Source organism: Episyrphus balteatus, chromosome 3, assembly GCF_945859705.1.
Source record: "Episyrphus balteatus chromosome 3, idEpiBalt1.1, whole genome shotgun sequence".
NCBI classification, from domain to species: domain Eukaryota; kingdom Metazoa; phylum Arthropoda; class Insecta; order Diptera; family Syrphidae; genus Episyrphus; species Episyrphus balteatus.
The window spans coordinates 29,705,091-29,732,393 of NC_079136.1; the positions used below are offsets into that span (position 1 = coordinate 29,705,091).

Here is a 27,303-nt window from a genome sequence, read left to right on the forward strand (position 1 = left end):
TCAAGACTTCAAATCCTCCTACCGACCCCCGCAAACCTAATGAAAGAAAGGCAGAAAAAAAAACATCTTCCATAAAGAGAAGAAAAATCAATTGAAATCGTGAATATTTTATTTTATAAAAAAAAGATTCTCCCTCCGCTATAGAAAGAGCTTCACGTTTCTAGAAAAAAGGAGAACTGACATTAATTGAGTTGACTTGGCCAAAGTGAATGAACCGCTACTGCTGGCTTCGCTGCCGCCACAACAGTATACAATCGACAGTAATTGGCATTCGACTTTAATCAAAAATTACTTAGCTCTCCAACAACCATTTAGTTGATCCAATAATAGCTTATGTCCTCAGTTATTGTTTGAATTATATATATGTATGTATTTAGAAGAAGAAGAAAAAAATAATATTATATTCTGGTGCAGTTAATACCAGTCATGTCAGGAAAGGATTGGTTTCTGCCTTTCAGTATGGATAAGCTGGAGTTTGAGAAGTTAATTTTTTTGATCAATTATTTAGTAATACCAAACATGTGTCCTTAAGGGCATTAAATTTGACATTAATGTATTTTTTTTTTTAGGGGGAGGGTGGGGGTTGGATTAAAAAATAATTACGCATTTGAAATATTTTGGTGAACAAAAAAATGTTTTGTACTAAAAAGTTGTGTCTTATACATCGAAGTCGATAGTTTTGAATGTTTTTATTCAATTTTTGAGGAAATTTTCGTGACAAGCCATTTAAGTAATTTCAATTTCTAATTCCCAACATTATGGTTATAAGTTATTTATGTGAAGACATGAACTGAATATGGGTAATGGGAACTTTTGGGTTTATTTTTTTTTCCGTTTCGATATTTTATTTATCTTGTTCATAGAAATTTAAAAAAAATGTATTTTTGCTGCATTATTAGGAATTAACTTCACTATATTCGAATCCGAAATCAAAATAAAATGCACGTACTTGCTCTTATGGTAAAAGTAACTCTTATAATAAAGCTTTTTACTGAACAAAATTAGGCAAAATTTAAAATTTGTTATTTTTAAGAAATTTCATAAGTAGTATAAAAAATAAAATCTGTTTTTATAATTAATTAAACACCGTTTTAAATGATCTTTTACAAGAAACCAAGTATGCTTTTTGATTTCTTGCATAAAAAGGAATTTTTCAAAAAAAAAAATCGAAAATCGTCAGAGCCGTTTTTATAAAAAATAATTTTTTATAATTTTAAAGTTCAAGTGACCTCAACTCCAAATTTATAAAGCGTTTTCACTTAAAATAAAAATAATTTTAATAATTTTTTATTATTTTTGTTATTTTTTCTTCGTTATAATTTTTTATATGTATATAAAAATTTTCTACCATAAAAACGAAATTTCGATAAAATTCATCCACCCTTTTTCAAAAAATCGATTTTTCAAAAAAAAAGTTTTTAAATATTTTTTAAAATTCTAAAAATGTTTTTTTTTTTAAATTTAATAAAAATTTATATAATGATTGTTCAAAGTTTCTCTATAAAAATTTTGGTCGAAATTTGCTTTTTCGTTTTCGAGAGACTCGTAAATAAAAAAAAAACATTCTATGGCAGGTACCGTTAATAACGGTACAATTCCAAAGGAAGCTTTTATGTCTAACACTACACACAAAAATTTATATCAAAATTGTTAGAGCCGTTTTTGAAAAAAAATTTGGAATTTTATAATGGTAGGTAATATTTCGAAAACGGAGGTCAATCAAATTTTTCTGATTTCGGATTCGAACCCCAGAACCCCAAAAACCTTCAGAAAGTATATTTTGGTTTTGTGGCAAAAAAGTTCAACTTTGTTGACTAGTGATTATTAGATAAATCTTTAAATACAGCGCTGATTTCGGATTGTGTAGGTACTTTTTTGGTAAGCTATTAAACCGTGTTGTCTATAAAGAACTTTGTAAAGAAGTTTTTTTTTTTTTTTTTAAAGAAAAACATGTACAATCTCAAGTACAATGAACTTTTCCAAACCATTTAACTCTAGGTTTTCATGAAACAAAACATTTTCCCCACTGAATTACAAAACAAAAAAATAACTCAAATAATTTAATATGCATCGCAGCAATTGTAAAATGAACAATAACTATGGCTTTTCCGGTGTTAATATGCATTCCATATGCATGTCATAGCTTGTGCTCCATATCAAATTATTTATACTCTTGTGGGGCAGTAAGTAAGCGCATTTAGACCCTCATTACCCATATTGCTCTATACTTGGTAAATCGTGATACATACTCCACATACTCGTACTTGACATACGACAAATAAAAACATTCCAATCTTCTTGAATTTCAATTTAATCCACAGTTAAAAGTCGCACATTATCCGTATATGAATAAAATTATTATGGTTTTGCGTTTATTTGTATATGCAAAGTGTTAAAACCAAAATGAATCTACATAACGCTTTGGGTGGTTTCCTGGCTAAGCACTTGTTATTGTGTTGCACCGATCTCCATTTAAATACGAGCATGTTGCATTGCAATCAATCGGTTGTCAAAATACATTTCATAAAAATAAAAAGAACTACCATGGTCACATGATATTTTTGCATGAGTACATGTTTGACAGAATGTTTGTAACGCAGAAAAAGTAACATGCCATTTCATTGCATTAAATAAAATTGTGCAATAGCTTTTTAGATTAACGGTATGGGCTCAGAATAGAAAAAAGAGAAACATAATAGAAAAGCATTTAAATCAGTGTCCTTGACCAAGTAATATAGAAAAAGTAATATTAAATGTTGATTAAAAGGTTGTATTGATTTTTTGTGAGTTCAATGCAAAAATTCGAAGAAACTCTTTCATTCATTCATTATTATTTTTAATTCTATCTAAAAGTAAAAAAAAAAACTTTTTTGAATTTTTAAACAGCAATATCTCAAAAAAGAGACCTGAAAGAATATCTGCTTTCAGATTCGAATTCACCAAAATCTTTGAAAAAGTATTGTTTGGTTAATTCATCCAAAACAGTGTTCTACAGTGCTATAGAAGAATAACACTATGCCCAGTGCCAAAAGGTCCATGTGATTTAAATTCTTACTCCGATTGAACTACGAAAACATTTAACCAAAATGTTAACCTCTCCTTTAAAAAGAATCCGTGTCATCAATTTTTGACAAATTCGACAAGTTATCCAAGAATTTTCAATCGAAAAATTTGCCTCATTTTTTAAATTCTGCGTAGGGTCTTGCCCCTGCGGAGGTGCGTAAACAGTACCATTATCAAAAAAGAATTTTTTTGTTTTCGATCAATTTTTATTCGAAAAATTGTTATTCGAAGAAATGTTTTTGACAAATTTCTAACAGAAAATTGTTAGCGTCGGTAACTTTTACATCATTATTACCTTATTACCTTCTGAAGTAAATGCCTAAAATTGATGTTTTTGATACCAAATTAAAAAAGTTCTTACTCAATGAACCAAAACCCGAAAATGCAATTTTTTTTTAAATTTTGAAATGGCAAAGAATTGTCATTTGAAGAATTGTTGTTCGATGAAGTGTTGTTCAATGAATTGTTTTTTGGATACATTTTCCGGCAACGAACTTTTTCATCTTTTTCCTTGGAAATGTCCCCTCCTTAAGCCAAAGATCATTATAAATAATGATCTTTGGCGAACAAATCTTTTGAGCATTTTTCTATAAGCGGCTATTTTTAAGATAGCTTCTTCCTTCCAATTTCTCTAGGGAAACCGACGAAGTTACGAATACCAGAGTTACGGGCGAGTAACTCTGAGTAACTACGAGCGTCAAAGTTACGCGAAACCGAAGTTACGAAAAACTAAAGTTACGAATTCTAAAGTTATGTTAAGCTATGACATGTGATTTTTGGGTTGGCAACAATTGCGAGGAACGATATGGAATTATGGAAATACAAACAAGAGATTAACAATTTTCTCATTGGTCAGAACTAAATGAGTAAAGCGAAAATGGGTGTTATTTAATCTTGTAAAATTTTGATTGGATAGGTATAGATATACATATATGGTTTTGTTTTTGTGAGAAGATCGCAAAAACGTTGAAATAGAAAAAAAAAACATAAGTATACTTATTAGGGTGCTTCTTAAAAATCAATTTTCGAAATTTTAATGGGACACCCTTTCATTTTGTTCTTCCTGCCTTAAATATAAATTGGGTAAAATTTGGTCCAGTTTAAACACGTTCTAGGGGTCGCTACCACAACTAAAAGTTTTGAAAAATACACCAAATTTTGTTTTTTTTTTTTTTTTCAGAAAATTTAAAAATTTGTAATTAGTATTAAGTACTTTATATTAAATCTTTAACTGTTTTGAAAGAAGTTTTGATAAAAATACAGCGGAATAAAAATGAAGTTTAATTTTGAATATTTTTGAATTTGACTTTTTTTTGTGTTATTCTGTAGAATAGCTTAGTTGAAAAATTCAATGATTTTATCTGATTGTTTATGAGCCTAATATCTTTATTCGACAGACAGTTAACTGACTGTTTATTAGAAGATTGAGAAATCGGGTCTTAAACGTACTTTGTATTGTAACAAAAAAAATTTTGTTGAAATTGATCTTATTTTTTTACTTAAATCTTTAGTGAATAGTAGCGACCCCTAAATTTTAATATTAAAATCGGAAAAAAATACCATACACTATGCTTATATGGTAGAACATAATGCAGGGGTGTCCCATTAAAAAATCGAAAAAAAAAGATTTTTTTCGACCATATAAGAGCACCCTAATACTTATGTAAGTTTGGGGGACATAATTGAAATTAACTTCTTATTTGTCCAACTAATATTGCACTTACGTATCGATATTCTCTTATTTATGTTTCCATAATTCCATATCGTTCCTCGCAATTGTTGCCAACCCAAAAATCGCATGTCATAGCTTTACATAACTTTAGAATTCGTAACTTTAGTTTTTCGTAACTTCGGTTTCGCGTAACTTTGACGGTCGTAACTCTGTCGCGCGTAACTCTGTTATTCGTAACTCCGTTACCATTTCATTTCTCTATTCCACTTCGAGGCGTAATTTTTCATTTTTTTTGTTTGTTTTTGAGAGTTGCAGTTCGACCTAGCTTTAAAATTAAACTTTTATGAGAAAATCAGAATTCTTTAAATACCTACATGGGTCTTTTTTTTATTTTAAATGCACAAAATTACTGAATATTATGTATATTCTGTTTAAAGATAAAAATAATTGATGTCCTTTAAATAATACCTACGACCTTAATTTTGTTCGTAATGTATTGATTTTTCTCCAAACCTAAATCAAAATGTAATTAAAGGATATACGACTTCAAGGCTTTGTATTATACATATATACAGATGATAAAAATGTACACATTGTACATTATAAAGGCTTCTTATAGATTGTCCACCCCATTTCTATATATTGTTTTGTTCTTGAAACGACGTAATAAAACACACAATGTGTGTATGTTTCTTAGAAGGGTTACCATGTTACCTCGATCGTCTTATAAAGTAACGTTTATTATAAAAAATAACTTTTGGTCATAGTCAAATGCAGTTTTGTGGCCTTATTTGAGTTCGTAGAAAGCACTTTCCATCTTTGTATCATCAGAATTAAAGATTGTTATTGATTGACTGTAATTGATTTAAAAATGCTCTACTGAGGTTCGGAAAACGATGTTTAAACCATTTTCATCCGGTTAAAGACCTTATCATTAAAATTCTCTGTATGTTAATCATATTCGTGTTTTTAATTGCTCTAAAAAGCTGCATATTTAAATTACATTATCAGATCATTATCAGTTTTTTAATGATATCATTTAATGTCATGCTTATGACATTTTCTCCAATTAAAATTGCACAAAAAAAAAAAATGAGAAAAAAAATTAAATCAATAACCCACACAAATCACAATCTCTTGGCAATCTGCTTGTTACTGGTGCTGCTGCTGTTAATATCATTGATGCTGCTGCTGATGCCTGAAACGTGTGCTATAAGCTCCTTTTTCTATTTGTAATCCTCCTCTTATCTTCTTCATCAATTCTTCTGCGTTAGTTGTCAATATAGCACCACATCCGTTTTTTTTTTTTCTTCCTTATAAAACAGCCAAAGCATCAGCCTCACAATCGTTGTTTGACTTAATGCCATTGTTAGCACGACCTACATATTCCTATCTCGTGTAATCCCTTAGCTTTCTCTAGCATGTCCTTATTATATTTATATACCCTACTCGACTCGTACAACAGTTTTGTTCTGGTATTTTAATGCTCCCTCTATATGATTTAACCCACACACACACTAAACTATATAAAGACTCTACGAGAGTAGTAAAATAATGAAAATAATTTTTATTCCTTGTTTCTTTATTTTATATTTGCAGACTCTGCTCGCTGACAATAACGAGATTATCAATATTGACACCTTTGCCTGGGGACATGACATCCTTGTCGTTGGCTGTCAAAATGCAAAGCTCCAAACGTACTCTACGCTCTCATGAAATTCCAATAACGCAAAACCTCAGTGGATCTCAATTGGGTAATAATGTGACTAGCTCAGGTGGGGGTGGTGGGGGAGGTGGTAGTGGAAGTGGTGCAGTGCAACAACAGCAACAACAACAAGGAAATAATCAAATGAACTCGATGGGAGGTGGCTCGAGTGGTGCCATTGGTAGTGGCAGTGGCCCTGGAGGTGGCGGTGGTCAGATCAATTCATCACATCACAGCAATAATGGTGGATTGGGAATTGGAATAGGTGGTGGCAACTCGAATTCGAGCTCCGGTTGTAACCTTGGCAACATGAACAATATCATGGGTGGAATGAATAGTATTCCACTGGCTGAGACCGAACTTGATTTGCACTTTAGTCTTCAGTACCCGCATTTTATTAAAAGAGATGGAAATAGGTAAGATTGCAAATCATGATACCATGTGTGAGATTTATCTAATGTGATGGGATTATCTTTTTTTTTTTTGTGTCTTAGGTTGGTGATATTGCTGCAACGTCGTAAGAAATATAAATCACGCACAATACTTGGTTATAAGACACTAGCAGAAGGTATAATTCGCATGGATGCTGTGCTACAAAAGTCCATGGATATGACAGTTGAATTGATTGCGTCAGGAAAGAACGGTAGACCGGGCACAAGTGTAGCCAGTTTGAGAGCCGAACGTGTTTCATCCATTCCAGTTGATCATGACAATAAAAATAACAATAGTGTGATGTTAGCAGGTAAGTTCTTAAAATAAGTTGAAAACAGATATTAAATACTTTTTGTTATCAATTGAATGTGGATATGTAGGACTTTTGTGTTTGAATTTTTGATTAAATTAACTACTTTGATAATTTAAAGGGAATCAATTCAACTTGAAAGATACTCAGAGAAAGAGAAAGATATCATCTTGTACATACACATGTAAATGCTTCTTTTTTTTAAGAAAGTAGAAATCTTCGAAAAAACACCAAGAAATGTGAAATTTTACCTAAATAAAACCACTTCGGAATAAGGACAAATCCATGAAAGATCAATTACTGATTTTCTTGGAAAATTTGAATATTTTCTACTTTCTTCGTATTATGTTTGATACTCTATCGATTAAGTTTTGGAATTTTTTTGCAAGTTATAACCTACACATTTTTTCCGTTATAAATATTGCAGTTAGCAAATCGGCTTGATTTTTTTTAGAATCAAAGTATCCCTGATCGTTTAACACCTTCTCAATTCTAATGTAGGTACGATGTCCCAGTTCTATTCAACCAAATTGAATATAAACATGCTTTTATCGGTTTAATAAATACTTAAGCTCATAAAACCTAGTTTAAACTTTATAATGAGGACTAAAAACGGTATAATATTAAAGAGTTATTTAATAAAATACTGTACAAGAAGTTAAACTGAAACTACAGAGCCCAAACTAGATTTTGGACTTTTGACCCAATTAACCATTTTTACAATTATATCTTTAGGAAAAAATGTATTTTGTTTGATTTTTCCCGTTGAACTAACGGTTTGGAGAATATATAAGCACTTATTAATTTTTCAAAACCTTTTATCTATTCTTATGTTTCCATTGGCCTAAAAAGTTAAAATGTACAAAAGTAAACATTTTCAAACTTATATTCTGATGGTTTTCTCAAAGATTTTTGTTTAAATAAAAAATGTACGCTCTTTTTTAAGAGAAGACAAAATATGTTTACTTTTGTACTTTTGCAAAAATTTAATTTAATCGCTCAAAATATTCAAAAAGTCATTTTTAAACTTTTCTTCATTTGTGCAACGAATTGGAAGTGCCTTAAATTGAAATAAAACTAACCAATTGGAGCTACAAAATTAATTCTTGGGCAACAGATTAAAAGTTAATGGGCTTCAATTTTGGATGTACAAAATAATACTTTTGTTATTTTCGACGTCCGTTTTATTAAAGCGGAATTTTGAATATAAAAAAACATTTGTAGACGTTGAAGTTTAGGGTAAGTCGGGCGAATATGCCACACTTAAAAGTAAAGCAATCATATTAAAAAAAAAGCAAGTTTAATTATTAAAAGCAAGTTTAGTTCAAGATTTTTTTTTATTTATTAGATTGTCATTTTATTTAATAGAAAAACCAATAAAAACATAACTTTAATTCGTTTAATTCATTTTAAATAAAGTTTAAAAAAAAAACCTTAAAAAGTGGCATTTTTCCCACACGTGAGGGGAATATGCCACTTCTGAGGGTTCGATATGCTGATATCAATCTCTGACATATAGAGTATTAAATACAGTCACATCTTGCTCCAAATTTGTTAATTCTGTTTTGTTTTGTTGGTGTGCAACACATGTGGCATTTTATCCCAACACGTCCAAAAATATGAAAACATCCCTGAACAAAAATTAACGCCAAATATCATGTCTAGACAGGAACACACGTTATAGGTTTACATATCGAATCTTACCTTTTTTGAATTAACTTTCATATATTTAATTGAAAAATAAAAAATATAACGTTTTTAGCTAACTAAGTTTAATAAAAAGACAATTGGATTATTATTTTCTCAAATATTTTCAAAAATAAATAAACAAATGACTTGATCTTTCGTGTGTCAGGTGAACTAAGCATTACTGCATTGTCAGAGTTGCCAATATGAGCTTTGTAGTGTAAAATATTGAAATGTGGCATATAACCCAAACTGGCATATTCAAATTGCAAAAATTCTCCCAAAAAATGTGGCAATGATTAAAAAAATACTCATAGTATGTTTATGCATGTATGAAAATTCTTGAAGTCAAAAACTAAATAAATACTATTTCAAAAAGTGTAAAAGTATTATGGTCTTATAAAAATATTCAAATTTATCACTTCTTCTTTTATCTCTGATTTCTGGATTTTCTGATTTCATGGACGTACTTCTTTGTATGCATAATTTTTGCACCCACCTATCCCTTCCATTCTCCTCTTATATTGCTCTAACGAACCTCTAAACAAAACAAAAGAAATTGAAAACGAAAGTATTCTGCATCATAACAACAACAAAAACCAACAAAAAAAAAATTCAATAAGCTACAAGTTTTTGGAAAAGCATTCATCGGAAGAGCAAATTCATCAAACCACTAGTAGAGCACGCTATTAAAAGCCATAAGTACTTGCTGCTACAAGCTAACCTTGAAGCTATACAAGCACACAAACACACACATAAACACTAGTTCTTGTATTATGAACTAAGACTGGAATAAGAATCCATTAATAGATCGTTTCACTTAAATCAAAGACAAGCACATAACCAGCCCATGAATACTTAATATGGAAGCAGAAAAAAAAAACATAAAGAAAGAAAAAAATAAAAAAAAAAAACAAGTCATGGATGAATGCAATTTTAATTATGGAACACCCTAACGTTTATGGTGGATACAAAAATAAACCGGAAAAATATGATTATGTCTGTCAGTGAAACTGTTTAGAAAATGGAAAGTGTCAAATCTCTGTCTCGCTTATTTAGACTATTTTAGTGAGCTGTGGTGTGCTTTGTGGAGTGTACATAATTGAATAATTGATGATATTTTGACAACTAACACTTTTGTTTTGTTTATTTTATTTTTTGTTTCTGTTTGTTTGTGGGTGGTGGTTAGTTTCTGCTTGTATGATTTAGAGAGGAAAGTAGGTCGAACTAATATTTGAAAAAAAAAAAAAAAATGATTTTATAATTTTCACCCACTTGGCTTGGAAAAATTCAAGGTAATTTGTGACTAAATATCTAGTTTTGGGCATAATACTGATTTGAAATTAGTGGCAATGTCAATTTTAGGATATGAATAAGTTGAGTAGCATCGTAGGTAGTCTTAAGTGATTCACTTCCAGCGCATAAGAATTCATTAATTGAGTTCAAATAGGTTATATTATTCGATAAAAACAACATTTTCCGGCGAAAAAAAACGACAAATTAAGATATTGGCTACTAAATTTTTGAATACTTCTTAAATTTTGTAAACGATCTCTGCTCGCATTTTTTTTTTTATTATACTGCAATTTGCATTGAGAAAACCATACCTTGAAGTTGTGGGAAAAAATGTTCCGTATCAAAATGCGATTTAAGTTTTTATATTAGCAAAAATTTTAATAATCACCGGCACACAAAAAAAAAAAGTGTCATGAACCAAAAACCAGACCTATCTTTCTATATGTTTTTGGGCACGCTGAATCCGAATTTGAAGTCCGTTTGGCCCCATCACCCTCCAGTTTTGAGCTGTGAGTGCATTTTGTTTGAATTTTTATGACTTTCTTGGAGTTTTTTGCATTTTTCTCAAAACTGAAGGGTGACCGGGCAAAACGGACTTGAAAATCGGATTCAGCGGTCCCAAAAACATATAGAAAGATAGGTCTGCTTCCTGGTACATGAAACTTTTTTTTTTGTGTGCCGGGTATTACAGCGACATGTCGCGACAGTGCTAGCACACAAAAAAAAAGTTGTATGAACCAGAAACCAGACCTATCTTTCTATATGTTTTTGGGACCGCTGAATCCGAATTTCAAGTCCGTTTTGCCCGGTCACCCTCCAGTTTTGAAAAAAGTGTAAAAAAGACCCCAAAAACTACCTTTTTTTGAGTTTTTTGCATATTACTCAAAACTGGAGGGTGACAGGGCCAAACGGACTTGAAATTCGGATTCAGCGGTCCCAAAAACATATAGAAAGATAGGTCTGGTTTCTGGTTCATGACACTTTTTTTTTTTGTGTGCCGGTGTAATTTTTCTATTAATTTATTAAAATATTGACTATTTTATCGTCATATTGTTGCCAATTATGGTTTAACATAGAAGATTAGAAAACATGAAATAATACAAAATTACAATGCTCAAAATAGGTGACGACTTAATTTTTCGTAATCCGTGAGCAGAAAAATGTATAAAATCATAGCTTTGAGATAAAACAACTTTAAAATGCGTTTTTATTTTCGAAACGTGAAAACATACCTAAATTTTGTTTTCCTTTGGATTCGTAGAATATCATGAAATTAGAATTTTTGTATTGCTGAATTTGAAGATTTTTCTAAGTGCCCTCCCGTGACAAAAAGTTGTCTTAAAATTTAAAACACTATGTTTTCCGGTAACTTAGACTCCGCAAAACGCTCAAAAATCGTTTGTGTAGTATGTAATTAGAAGAAGTGATTCCACCCGTGACGTCAATAAAATGTATTGCCAGAACCAGATTTATAATGCGAAGCATGCTTTAGAAACATTTCAATTTTCGATTTGTCTTCAAAAATTAAAAAAAGTGATTTTGAGGCTCTTTAGGTAATGCTATTAAAAAAAAATCCACCGAGGGATATGTGCAAAAAAAACAATTTTGTTAAACTTTTTGTTCTTTATTCTTCTAATTTTATTTCATTTCCCTTAATTAGCATGAAAGTATGAATAAAATGAAAATGAAAAAAATTATACCCGAAGTCTGATGCCCAACCTATCTCAAAAATTAAAAAAATGTCCCACCCGTGACGAAAAAAAGACCTAGTTCATTTTCTAAAGTAATTAAATTTACTTTTTTTTTACAGTTTAATTAATTAAACTACTTCTAGTTTATGTAAGTTGTGTCTAATTACACTGGTCAACAAAATTGAACTATTTTTTTTGCCACAAGAACGAAGATATACTTTTCTAGAGGTTTTTGATGTGTTGAAATCGAATCTGAAGTCGGAAAAATTTGACTGGCCTTTGTTTTTGAGATATTACCGTTAGAAAATGCTAAAAAACGTCACTTTGGCTGTTTTCGAGCTTCTGTTTTTATGTGGTTTTTTTCATTTTAAACATATTTGTAGAGGTGATTATGAGAACAGATACTCTTCTTTCAAAATCTTTTTTATTGCTCGAGATATCTTAAGTTTCAGTTAATAAGCCAAAGAGAAACAAAATTTAATCTTAAGTTTAAGTCACTGGTCAAAAAATGTGTGCCATTGGAACCAAAATATACTTTTCTAAAGGTTTTTATGTTGCTAAACTCGAATCGGCAATCAAAAAATTTCTTTTGGCCTCCGTTCTTGAAATATAACCGTTATAAAAAAAACCTTTTTTTTTGCATTTTATAATTTTGGTTTTTGTGGCAAAAACCTTGTGACCAGTGTTATGGATAGAATGTGAAAAATTAAACAGTAAATTAATTAAACAAGCATCCCACATGTGACGTTAGAACCTAAGTTTCTTATAACTAGGTTTTCTCTACGTTTTATTATTGAAGTATACATATACACATAGAAAAAAGACCACTTAAAATTTAGCAGATCCCACATTAAATTAAACGGATTTCTGCATGGTTTTTTGCTAAGATGACTTCCGTCTTAAATTAAGGTGACAAAACACATCATCTTTTATTTTATGTGGAAACCTTTTAATAAAGGGGATCGAACCTACGAGTGCCTTTACACTGTGTTATCTGATTGTTGGAAATAAGTAAACCTAAAGTGTGACAATAATTTTAAAATTTTTATTTTTTGTCGGTTTTTTTAAGATGAAAATTCAATTTAATATAAGATAAAGTTCACCATAAATTTAATTGAGTTTAGGTGGAATCGCCTTATTTTAAGCGGATATCTTTTTATTTTAAGGTGGTGAAATTTAAATTGCGCATCATCATATTATTTTAAGGTGCCCTTTTTTTCTCCGTGTACATATTTACAAAGTAGACAGCGAAGATATGAAGCTACACATTCTTTGTTCATAAAACATGATGTTCGCGGATGAGTCATAAAATCCAATCTACGAATGTAGGTAGTAGATTAGTACGATGCAGTGGTTTCCCGTACCTACCTGCTTTTTGTTGACGGTTTTAATTCAAAACATTAGATAGTGATTAGTGGATTTATTAATTTTTTGTTTTTGTTCCAAATTATTAAACACTTAAGTTGGAATCGTTTCCCTTTCCTGTCAATAACTAACGACATATCCCTATAAATTTTATTTTACCTTTTAAATTGAAAATACACCTCAGGTAACATTTCATTATTCATTTTTGAGTCGATTGTAGTTTTCCAATCTCATAAATTCAAGCCTCGGGGGAAGCATCAGTGTCCCACATTGACTTCACACAATAACACGTGTCAAGGACAGAACAAATATGGGGACCCAAATAAGATCTCACCATCATCATCATAAACTCTTACAAAATATTCTCTTTACAACACTCAAGACGACCCAGTTACATTTATTGACACAATAATAGCTCCACTCCTCCATGTTATACACTTGACCCTCAAAAGTGATTATGAAGTTCAAGGGAAATATGTAATATGTGTAGTTTGTAGCTTTACAAAAAAAAAATAGTACGAAGAAGCCCTTGGCACATTGCCAAATAAAAGGGAACCTATAAAAAGAACAAGACTCACTATTTTCTATATAAGGGTGGGGTGGCGGTATAGTTTTGTGTTGATGGGCTTTATAGGTAGGCCATGGCATGATATCGTTTGAAGTAACATGCTCCTCATGCAATTAATGTTGACATTTCCAAAAATCGATTAACATTCTCTCGTTATAAAATGCTGCTGGCAGACCCTACACTATACAATACAACATAGATATCCACCATCAGGGGCAGTGTCAAGCCTTCATGTTTCTTGTGAAGTGCATCAAACCCAGAGGCGTACGTAGAGTTGCCGGGGCTCCGGGGCAAGACTAAATTTTGGGGATTCTTTGATACTTGGGGCCCCTTTAATATAGAAAATAAGAACAAATAAAAAAGAACGTATACGCCCCACTTCGTTTTTGGGACGCCTGATGTATCATTTATTGGTCGCTTAGATTTTTCAAGTAACAATTTTTGGGACCCTAAAATAATATACATATAATTTTTCTTTCAAAAAATCGATTTATTTTTTTGGGGCCCCTGAGGTAGGTACTATTTTTTTTAGATGAAATAGTATGTGGCTAGCTACCAATTCATTATGCATTACACTTAAGATTATAATTTGTCTCTCTTGTGTCCCAACTAATTCATGTCAAATATCTTATCTTTTTGCTTCGTTACTTTTATAATATGTTGCCTTCTTTGCATTATCTCTAGACGCGGCCCTGGAGTGTTTGGGGGCCCCGGGGCATCGCCCCGCTTGCCCCAATGGTGTGTACGCCCCTGATCAAACCGCATGCATAACTAACAGCATCTGTGTATGTTGTTTGGCTTTGAGTCGGGTTTGGGGTGTAGAATATCTGTAACCAAAAGCTTAAAAAACACAGAGAAAAAAAAAAAAACTAGCGCAGGTGGATAATAATGTGTCACTTGATTCTGTTGATGCAACAACAATGATGACGACAACTGCTGCGGTTTTCATGCTCTCCTAGACAGTCGTAGTTTTTCTTGTTGTTGCTATAATCTAGATGCTGAATGGGCGCTTATAAACGTGATATGAATGTGAAAAACCTCACCCTTAAAAAATAAAACAAATAAAATAACGAAACAGCAAAGAATTAAATATGTGCCTGTGCATATCATGTGGCTAGATGGGGTTTTGAGGCACAGAAAATGCGAATTCATATGATGTAAAGAGCTTCCAGTTTCAATGACATTTACAAATATACTATAAGAGCGCCACAACGTCGCATAAAAGTTTTTGTTTTTTATTTTTAATTCCATATAAGGTACTTTGTTGTTGTTGATTGTAGATTTCAGACTTTTTTTTATTATTAGAATTTTTCTTAAACACCTTAAAATGGTTTCGTTTTGTAATCTTTGTGCATTAAAAACCATATTTGTTAGAAACACACTTTATTTTGGTTTGTTGGGGGGGAAATATGCCAAAATAGAAAAAAAAAATCTATTACATTTAAATGTCAAAAATAAGCTTTGTTGTGAATTAAATTATTTGTTAAGGATTGTAACAAAAATAATGAAAGTTTAATAAAAAAAAGTTATCCGTAGGTTAATCTTTTAATTATTCAAATTAACTGAACGTTTAGAGCGTTTTTATCTTTCAGTTTTGACAGTAAATGTAATAGATTTTCTTTGTGGGTACAAAGTGTAACCGTACCTCTTCAAGTCAAAACCTTCTTTTTTTTTTTTTAATTTTCAGAATTTATCAAAAAAAACCTGGTTGCCATTTATTCCAACAAGAATCTAGAGTTGCCAGGTGTTACAAGTAAAGACTTGTACTAAAAATCAAGGAAATCTCTTATAATATCATACTAAATATATTTTTTGTTCTTTTAATCAATAAAAGATAGTTGATGTTATTAAAATTGTAGCCAGAGTGTACCTGTACATTGTACAAACATGTAAAGGAAATCCAAAATTGTCAATAGATACGATAGCCAAAACTTATAAATAACCTTTTTCATACCATTTACTTCTGTTGGTCCACCTTTCACATTCCATATTTTTGTTGCATTTTATGTAAATCACTTTGATATTAAAAACAGCTTCATTAAAAAAAAATTCCAACAAAATCGACTGAACAAATAAAAAAATGTGGAATAACACTGAAGGTCGTTTATTTTGCTGAATGTTTTTTTTTTTTATAATATTATTCATAATTGTTGACAAAAGAGCGTACGTATGTACAAATTAAGGAACACAGGGTAATACCAAGGTTGCCAATGATGGTAATTGAAAATTAAACAAAACCTCAACCTTTGTAAAAATTAAATCTTTCACAAATACTTAACATTAATCCATCATTGAAAACAAATCGACCATTAAACCCGAGTATAAGAATAAAAGTAATAAAATATTGAACAAATTTTTAAATTGCTTTGTAATTAATTTCTTTTACGATGTGCAAAATTGAATGTGCGGACTACAAATTTTTAAAGAAACAATTATGTTGTCAAAAAAGTATAGACAATTGTTATGTTATGTTTTTTTTTTTTTGTAATTGGTCAACCATAAAAAAAATATTTGTCAACCCTTAGTTTTATTTTATAAAACAAAAAAAAAAAACAAACAAATATTGCACATACGCCGTAGTGACCACATTTTTAAATTCTGATAATTCGTAAACAAATTTGTATTGTAATTGTTTTGTTGACTTTTTTACGTAATGCGCTATAGGTACTATAATTTCGAAGTCTTATTCACCATATAGACATTTTATTGCAATTTTGTGAATATGAGGAGAAGGGATTAAATTAATAAGCATTTGTAATGGACTAAAGAAGCGTCTTAAATGTTAACTTGCAATACATAATTGCTTTAGAGTTTAGAGGAAGCTTAGGAGGATGAAAAAGCAACAAAAATGAAGTCCTTGAACGTGATTTTCACGAACTTGGTCTTAGAGTTCAAGTTGCTTAAAATGTTAAGACTTTTTATTTACAAATTTGATAAATGTAGATAATATATAGTAAGAAATAAAAGTTTAGAAACATAAAATTAATTTTTCAAATAAAAAAAAAAAAGAAAAAAACCTCTTAAATGAATTTGAGCACCAAAAAAATATACAATTTGATTTCTATTTTTTTAGGAGGCGAGTTTTTGAAAAAAAATTTCAAAATCGTTATAGCCATTTTGTTTTCAAATAATGTTGATATGCCATTTTGTAGCAATTATTAATCAATACCTTAAACCAAAATTTCAACTAAATTGTAATAATAAAGGTGATTTTTCTTCTTGGTTGACTTTTTTTTTGCATTTTTTTTTTTCAAATTATTATTAAATTCCAACAATTACTTATCTTTCGCTCCAAATTCTTATAAAATGAGTCATCTAGATTTTTTTTTGCAACTGACTACCCAGAATCTAACAGACTATAACACTTTTTCGATGTTTTTGGCATCATTTAAAAATATGTAGTCAGCATTTAAGAATTTCAAATTAAACATTCCGATGAAAATTTTCTCTCGATTAATTTTAAGAAGAAATAAATTGACAAAACAAAAAAATCTACAACAATTTCATCATACGAAAACCCCAACCTTATCAGAAAAATTAATCATATTCTATTTCTTTTTGATTTCGAAATTTTCACATTAATTTCACATGATGCTGCTAAGCATCAAAAAACTATCTCACTTAAGATGTGAATCACTCAAATCTGTTTTTTTTTTTTCGATACTCTACCAAGATGTAGCGTATCTTAACCAAAATCTTAATAATCCCCCACTTAGTTAAGGGATGCTATAAAATGCATCTCTCTTTCTCTACCATGCCTCGCACCCCCTGCATCAAGAAATATTTTTACTATAAATTTGTACTATTCTACTCGAACATCATAAACATTTTCTAGCAGGAGGACAACTAAATCCAACCATGCGTGTTAAGCTATTTTAGAGGTAAGACTCATTCAAAAATACAAAAAAAAAAAAAAAATAACAACAACAACAAATCGGGCCAAATACTACGTACACATGAAAAAACCTCCTACTCCCCCAACCCCTAACTAATGCCTTGACCAAGTGTAACAAACATAGTAGTGAATATGTATTCTCTTTTTTGTGTCTCTCTTTTTTGGGGTGTCTTTAGAATCTTAATTTTAATTTGCTTATAGCTAGCGACGCGGTGGCGGTTGCGGTGTCGTCGGTGTAGAGCTATGGCATTCGGTATTTATTGATTTCCACTTGTATATTCCGTATACAGTACAGAACGAGACACTTGCACGATATTTTCACTTCACTTTCAACCTAGAGAAAATAAAAAAAATATCATCTTTGTTGGGGTTGTATTCATCCCTCTGCGGTTTAGTTGCAGTCAGTTGAAATTCGGTCGTGCTGCGGATCGCTTCTAAGAAATAAACATTTTTAAGATAAAAAAAAAAAAAAAAATTATTAATTCCGTGACAATCCACATTAAATTGAGAATAAAAAAAACCAACAACGAAATAAAATAAAAATTTTGTTCATATGTCATTTCCGTATAAATTGAAACTTTCAGATCGTGTGGCAGAATACTCAGACGAGGACGAAGAAGGCGAATTCAGTTCGGGTGAATTTAATGATGATGGCACAGATTTGGGTATAACCGGGTACGATCCGAAACGTGATTATGCCCAATCGAAGCATGATATGCGCAAATATCGTAAATTACAGAGATCAGAAGTTGAGGATGTTGCATTAGGTACAAATCCAGTTGATAGTGATAGTGAATTCGAAATGAAGGATAAAAGTTCATCAAGGGCGAAAATCAGCCGGGTAAGTGTATCTTTAAATTAATGGAATTTTTTTGGAAATGTTTTTTTTTTTTAATTTTTTTTGTATTCTATTTGTTTTCATTTTTTATTTTCATTTGAATTTGCCAACCAGACACGGTGGTGAATAAATATTTTTACTACAATGACAGATAGATCTTTATTGACTTTTGTTAGCTTTGGTGCTAAAATTCAGTTGCTAATGCAATATAATTACAGTTTTCCCCAGTTAATTGCAACAATTTTAGTCTGTTTATGAGTTCCGCTAAAATTTAATGTCAATGAAGTCGTGAACTTTGAAATGTTTATAGTTGAAGTAAGATGCAACAAGCGTTAAAATTATTTATTTTTTATTTATTTTTCTATAAATTGGATTAACATTATATTTATAATGTTAATCCAATTTATAGATAAATAAATCTAATCTAATTTTTTTTTTTACAGCAGATTTTATATACATTTTGTTGCTTCTAATAAAGTGTAGGACTATATATATCTGGAAACAAAGTCTTCTGAGAGACCATTTTAGTAAAGCGGTTTTCGGAGGTTGCAACAAAGTTCATATATTTTGAGAACTAACTAGAAATTTTATGAAAACTTAGTGGAAAGTAAGAAAATAAGAAAGGAAACTAACAATAGTCAATGGAAAAGAGCGAATTTGCCAAGTCGTAAATTTTTTCAGCTGCTGTGCATTTCATCTTTGAAAGACAGTTTCAAGAAACAGCTAGGGTTACCTTAACAACACTTTTTGAGTAGATTTTATTTCAATCTATGTTGAATAAACTCAGCAGTCTTAAACGTTCCTTTAGAACGTAGCTGGACGGAATTTAACGTACTTTGATAAATATCATTTCATCCCTCTGTACGCATTGTTTGTTTTCCAATAAGTAACATTTTGACAATGTAATTTATTTTAGTTGTAAAGATGATTTTTCGATAAAATTTTGGATATATTGAAAACTTTTTTAAAATCTAATCGGAGATTTTCTGTAATTTTAAACGACAAAGCGTTTTCATTTCTGGAATTTAAATCGATTATGTAATACAGCCCACCAAGGTTAGCCACAATTCAAACTTATGAATTCTCAATTCAAGACATTTGCTTTATTGGATCAAAGCTACATTATGTTGCTCTTGTTTATGTTTGCTTTGTTACCTCAGTTCAATTCCGTTTATTGAAGCAACTTTGTGATTATAAGACAGACCTTTAAACTTGCATTTGATTGGTTCAGATTTCAAAGTATGCTGATTACCGAGCCAAATTTCTGTTGTAAATTGTGCAGTCACAAAAATGGCAAATGCAATGAGTTTAAAAGTTCAATTGATTGCCTACTCTTCGTTTATTACACACTCAATAACAAGTATTGTTATTGACTGTGATTGTAATTGTGATTTTTGGTGGTGAGAACGTCCTTTGTTTAGACTTATACAAGCAAGTAGGTATTTGTTTTGTTTTTAATTTGCAAATAAAATAAAAAAATGAGAAACGCTATATGTAGGCAACAAAGTATATTCAAATCCCGACTCCTTTGAGTAGGATCTAGAAATAGGTAATTCCATGGAAGGATTTTGGCAGATTTTTGTATGTCTCTTATTTATTTAACTATTCACTAAGTTAAACATTTTTATACATTAACAAATATTAATTTCTTTCATTGTTATTACTTATTAATATAGTAAGAATAACTTACAAACAATGAAACAAATTAATTTAATAGAAGGGATATTTTTATAAGATTTTTGTCTACTTAAACACTGCTTAGCTTTTTTCAAATTATGTGAAATATGCTTTATTTAATCAAAATAAATAACACACTATTCAAAGTTAAGACAATCTATACCTACTTAAACAAAAGTTTGAAACCTATAAGACAACTTCAAACATGGTTTTTGAACACATTTTCAAATTTTAAACAGTTGTTTAAAGTTAAACAACGTTTATAAATAATAGCCGAATTGTTACTGTAATAAAATGCTTAACTTGGTGAATAGTTAAATAAATAAGAGCGAAAAACATACAAAAACATGCCAAAACACCTCTGTGGAATTACCCAAAAGAATATCATTTTACTTGCAAATTTTTGACAAACATTTACGTATAAGAATTGTGGATTTAAGAAGATATATTTACAGGTGATTTGAGCTTTTCTAACAGGCAAATACCTTATCAGTATAATAATAAAGCCTAGAAATACAAAAATAAACATCCATAGTAATAAATTCCGTTAAAAAAGACAGAATTACAGGCTTCTCTTATGTATATAGGTACCTAATTTGCGCATTTGTTAAAAAATATATATCTATATAAAAAAAAAAACAAAAGATCTAGTCATGTTGATGGTTTATTTTTATATGTGCATTTTAGGGTGTGACACCCGAAAAACAATTGCTGATTGGTTGGTGTAAAAGATTTTTGGCATGATTTTCAAAAACAACTTATCGCGGTGGTTAATACTATAGAACTTAATTTTATTTACATTTGATTTATTTCTGTCGCTAGCACATAACAATTTGTTTATATTATTCACATATCTAGGATTTAGGTGTTGAAATAAAATAATTTAACCAAAACGATATCATTTTGTTTCATGTTTTTATAAAAATATTTTAGGAAAACCCTGCAAATATTTATTTTTTTTTTGAAACGAAATAGGTAACATTCAGATAATATACCTACAAATAAAATTGGACTAGCTCGAAAAGACTGAAACTAAGGCCAAGGGTACTGCCATTCCCACTGTCAATCATTGTTGCAATATTTGTTTTGTTTTTGTTTTTGCTTTTATTTTATTTTTTTTTTTTTTTAGAATTCGTAGCAGATGCACCACGTGCAAGTGATTTTAATTAAAACTATTCGTAAAAATAAGATAATAATGTACCTCTATGCAACATAATGTGCCATATAAACAAGTTTCTCGTGCCAAAATATAATCCGGTAAATAGATAGTATAGTAATATAGTCTCCAGTGCAGATAACCAAATACTATTCCTTTCTTAAGAACCTTCTTTCCGATAGAAGCTTATTTACTCTGACGAATGTGCATTTCGAAGACTTCCCTGGTCAATTGATCGATTTTATGTTGAATAGCAGGATGATTACTTTAAAACTGGGCGTATTTTCTCCATATGCGGACCAAATCGAACGTCTTCTTTATCATAAAAAAATGAAAGTTTTTTAATACCCGATTTGTTTATAGTCAGTCCAGTGCTTTTATAATTCGACGCAGCAGTTTGTATCATCCCCAAATTTTTTTTTTCTCATTCGAAATAGAATTGGGTGAATATCATGACCCTGATTTTTCGCACTCATGAAATTCACCTTTTGGCCGCCATCTTGGATTTTAGTTTTTATTAAATATTTGACTTTTGTTCATCCTAGCTGAACGTTCGTTGGTTATACAAAAGACGTAGACAATTAAATTTCGCAACCCAAAAAAGCAAAAAAAAAAAAAACAATTTTTTAAGTTTTGAGCACTTTTTATCAAAATTATGAAAAAATCTTCGGAGAAAAGATTTTTCACGTTAATTTTCTACAACTCTGCTATACAACTTTTTTTTGCATCGCTATAAATACAAAAGTTATTTTTATATTTTTGTTAAAAAATACCCCAAATGAAGAGACTTAAAAATACAATAATTGCACGTCTTAAATTTTCTCTTGTAAGACATGGCTATAAAATACTTACTAATCATTTAAAATTCAAGATTTGGTTGAAAAAAAATTAAAAAAAAAAAAGTAAAGATAAAAAACACAGACAAAAAAGGGCATTATTTTAAACAAAAAAGTAAAAATAACTTTTGTATTAATAGCGATACAAAAAAAAAGCTGTATAGCAGAGTTGTAGAAAATTTTAAGTTGAACAATATTTTTTGGAAGATTTTTTCATAATTTTGATAAAAAGTGCTCAAAACTTAAAAAATTGTCATTTATTCGTTGTTTTTTTACTTTTTTAAGCTTGTAACGCGAAAAAAAATTGTCTACGTTTTTTGTATAACCAACTTTTACTTAGGATGAACAGAAGTCGAGATATTTAATAAAAACTAAAATCCAAGATGGCTGCCAAAAAGTGAATTTCACGAGTGCTAAAAATCAGGGTTATGATATTCACCTATGCACTGGACTATTAAGGTAAAATAACATCTGCCATTCAAAATACAACGACGAACACTACGAGGTTTTCATCGATGTGTCATCAATCAAGAAGTTACTTGCGAGTATTTAACCTTTGGACTATCAGATGCAATGATCATTGAGGTAAAAATACTTGTACATGAACATGTTTTATGGTACCAAAAAACAAAGAACATTGTGGTCTTTTTTTGATATGATTAGGTTGAAAGTTAGGTTAGGATAATAAATGGAAAATTCAGCAGAATCATGAAACCTTCTAGGTAAATAAACTTGGATTATTATGACGAGTAACGATATCTAAAAATTACATTGTACAACTTTAACAACCAAGGCAAACAATGCAGTTGCTGAATAAGAAAAGTCCATTCATCCCCCAAAGAAATGGTCGGTGGAAAAAAAAAATTTCAACTCAGGTGGAACAAACCAATTGGAAAAGAACTAAATTTTTACGAGTTTATTCCTTTTCAAAATATTATCTTCCGCTCGAGTAGTAAGGTGAATCCCCTTTACAATAAACTAAACCGAATCAGCTTTGTAAACATATAGGTACCGATACCCAGAAGACATATCTTTCTGTATTCTTAATTAAATTTACCCAGCAAAGACTATGAGACATAAAAGTAAACAATTTCAGAAAGTAGCTAGCTATAAAGTTTGTTTTTCATTTGCTGTGATGGTGCATCAATACGTTCGTTGATGCCTCCAAAGCAAACATCGAACATTGACATACTATTGTCGTATATATATAATAATTGTATAAAAAGACCATTAGCCTTCTAGCCTGTCTGTTTGTACTTTTACTTAATTTACATGCACATTAGCCTTTGTAAATTATACTAAAGTAGATAGATATAGTTGACAGGTTTCACATTTGTTCTGAGTTCTGTTTTTTTTTTTTTTGTATTTAACATTTCTATGTGATGCATACTATATGAAGGCATTGCAATAATTTGTTGCTTCTTCGAAAAATTTAAATTCAAAACCATGATTCATTATTTTTGCCGGGCGCCATTTATTCCAAGGCACCACGACATTATTTTTTTTTACCTATTTTGTTGTTTGTTTTTGTTTTGTTTGCCTATTTTTTTTCCTTTTGTTTGTAATTTTGTATTTAATTAAGAATTTTATTTGTAGCATTTTATTAACTAATGCGAAATAATGCAACGCAATAAGAGTATTAATGAGTTTTGCCTTGAATTTTGTGGTAATCTTTCTATTTAAAAATGAAAAATATTAGAGTGTTATTTTTTTGAAAACAATCTTCTGATGAATTTTTTAAAAGCACATAGATAATTCCAAACATTAAGCCTTTTGCTCTTTATACATACTTGAAGACGTACAAATTGCCAGTTAAGAGAAGCTTAGGCGAAAAAGTGAAAAGATATATAATCTCAAATGACAGATTCATAGTTCCGGAATCCGGTAAAATAACTTTTACCTTGATTACCTTCTCGAATTCTTCAGTTAAACCTTTATATTACACAAAATTTTGAAAAACGAAAAGAAAATAAATTAATCTAGACACAAGTTGTACGTTTAGAACTAAAATGTTCATTCATGAATTAAGTGTTTTTTTTTTTCCTATTGTGTATTTTTTTATACTTTCTCATTCTCAATGAAACTTTCATTGGGACTAAAGATAATTGAATAAAATTCAATAACATTTAGAATGGAAAAAAAGAGGAAAACATGTGTAACAAACGATACACATGCGACTTTATCAATATACTCAAGGGGCAATGTGTTATTGAACGCATGAAATTGTATTATGTGTATATTTATTATAGTTGACAAGGATACATTAGTTTATTAGCGGAAAGGATAGTTTGACGTCAGAAAAAAAATAAAAAATTAATAAACATAATTAAAAAAATAAAATCTAATTATCAAGTAGAATACACGTGGAATTTAGTAAATTCAAAATTATGTCTCTATGGTATCGTATGAGGGATTGGTTACTAAAATGGTTAAATTAGAAAATCGTTAAACTAAGGATAGGAGATTAAATTTTTTAGTTAGTCATTTGGTTTCTTCGGAGCTTTTATGTCTGCACAAAACGTAATGTAGAAAATTCCTCGGAAATAACAGAATGTTATTTACAATTAAAAAAGTTATTAAAGCAACTCTGCACGAACGTTTTATTTTCCAAGGAAACAAAGATTCAAAAGAGCCCATAAAAATATCTTGAATGAAAGTACCTACGTATGTTTTTTTTTAAGTAACTAAAACTAAAAATAAAGTTCTGGTGTAATCCTGCTTTATAGAATCTGTTTTATTTTTATTATGAATTAAACAAAATCAAAAATGAAATGAAACCTATGTTCTTTATACTACATTAACACACACAAAGCACGTGGGTTATAGTGACGAAAATATTTTACTTATCTTGGAAGAATAATTTTTCAAATCGACAATATTTTACAAAATGTGTATGGTTAATGAATATAATATTTATTCTCAATCAAATAATTTCATATTATAATTCATATTTTTATAATTTTACATTAGTTTCATACAAAACGTCATTTTTAACGTTTCTAAAAAATCAAAATTTTTTGAAACAGCGATTAAAAATTTAACTATTCTGATATTTTTCATTACTTAATGATTTATTCAAAAAAGTTTTGAAATTTTGGAAATGAAATCGATTTTTTAATAAAAGTTTCGCAAAAAAGTCTATTTATTTTAGTGATAGTTTTTTTTATGGAATTGTGAATACAATATTCTACGTTAAATATTCAAAAAGTGCTTGAATTATGCTACGAGTTGGTTTTATGCAAAGCATGCTCAGAAATTTTAAAGGCCCCATTTTGTATTACTTTAAGAACATTTTTGTAGTTACACTTGAATATTTGCCTATTAACATTTCTTTAAAGTTTTTTGTTACTACTTTCTTTCGATTAAAAGAAAATTCTTAATCCTAAATTTCGGAACCTAGAGTTTCTAGCCTAACGCCTTAAACCATCAACTAAACAATAAACTAAAAAGTAGTACGCCTAAAGCCCTTTAAAGCGAATAATAAATTTCGGTTCAAATAGTTCAGTAAAAATGTTCCACATACGCCACAGTGACCGATTTTAGTATAAACTTAAACAAAAAATGAAATCATAATCAAAATATAATGTCGTTTTCCATTTGCTTATCAAATTTTTCCGTAAAATTTTCAGTTTTTTTTTGTAAATGGAAGATGAAATCGGTATTTGTAAATAAATATGTACATCATCTGTTCATATAAAGAAAACCTTGTCAAAAAAACAACAAAAGTTCGGCTTTGAAAAAAAAATATACTTTTTGCATATGTGTGGATTCGCGATCCGACTACTATACAATTTCAACACGCCATATTTTATGGTCTTTTTTACGATATATTTTAGTTTCTCAGATGAAAAAAAAAATTAATCATTGCTCTATGCACCGAGCTTAACAAAAACTTGTGAAATGAATTTTATGATACTGCTATCTTTGATTTTATTTCAATATGTTTTTATTAGGAATATATGAAAACTAACATTTTATTTTTTTTTTTACAGACAATTTCGTTGCAACAACGTAATTTCAAGCAAAAAATTGTTGCTCTGCTAAAGCGTTTCAAAGTTTCTGAAGAATTAGATGGTGGTGTTACACGTGGACCATCATCGTTGCGTGGCGAACGTGATTTGGATGCCCTATTTCAGGAATTGGAATCTCTATCGTGTTGTGAAGGCGATGATTCTGGACCAGATATGGACAGTTTGTCAATTGGTTCCACACCAAAGCCATCATTGAGGCCATTTTTTACGAATTCCCGAATAATGTTACACGATTCTGGCACAGGTAAATAAAAAAATATTCAAGTTTTTAATTCTATGTTATTTTTTTTTTTTTTTGGTTTGAGTTTTGTTTTTTTTTTTTAAGAAAATAAAAATATGGTAAAATATTAAATTTCTTTATAAAATTTTTTAAAACTTAACTTTTAAAAATATTTCTTCAGAACTTGCATAAGTTAAACTATATTAAACTGTAGTTATTGTTACTTTGTTCTTGAGGTGGTGAGCGCATGCGTTTTCATTTTGTTTTTGTCTTCTTTGCATCTACATAAACCTTGGCAAATTTATTGAAATTGTACAATTGGGTGAGTAATATTTCAAAAAATTTCCAATCAACTGTCAGCTTAAAACAGCTTATCGGAAAGTCTTTGAACATGATTCTGATTTTACAGTCAACAGTATTGACTTCTGGATATTGTATTTTATTTACTTCCTTACTTAGTACTACTTTTCCTTATTTTATGTAATTGATGATTTGTTCATGGATTTTATCATTATAAGAATCCTCCGTATCAATGCTTAAAGTACCATCTCCGATGTTTAAATTTCCAACTTAATCGATTATTATGTTATTGACTCAAGACAGTATTAAAGCTGATTTAAAATTTGAGATTAATATTGAATACAAGAAAAAAGTCAGTTTTTTTTTAAATTATGTAGTGGTTTTTTTTTCAAAAAGTCGTCGCTTGTTCAAAAATACTCAAAAATGATAGCAAAAAGCGACTTAAGACTGTTACTTTCACTTTCTTCCTCCTGCACACCTAGTTCTACGTTTAGTCGTTTAATTTAACCTCTTAAGTTAGTTTTTCTGCAATTCTGTCCCTTATGTGTGTGTCTCAATTTCC

At 29.8% G+C, this 27,303-nt stretch overlaps 1 protein-coding gene across 2 annotated transcripts in view; it reads left to right on the plus strand.

Moving 5' to 3' along the window:
* Positions 1-27,303, plus strand: part of LOC129916979 (phosphofurin acidic cluster sorting protein 2) — a 95,829-nt gene that overhangs the window by 56,860 nt on the left and 11,666 nt on the right. For both annotated transcript variants that reach the window (XM_055997273.1, XM_055997274.1), the window contains exons 3-6: positions 6,335-6,856; positions 6,935-7,182; positions 18,268-18,524; positions 26,183-26,465. In XM_055997273.1, the coding sequence (XP_055853248.1) occupies positions 6,335-6,856; positions 6,935-7,182; positions 18,268-18,524; positions 26,183-26,465 (1,310 nt within the window). The remainder of the gene's footprint in view (positions 1-6,334; positions 6,857-6,934; positions 7,183-18,267; positions 18,525-26,182; positions 26,466-27,303) is intronic.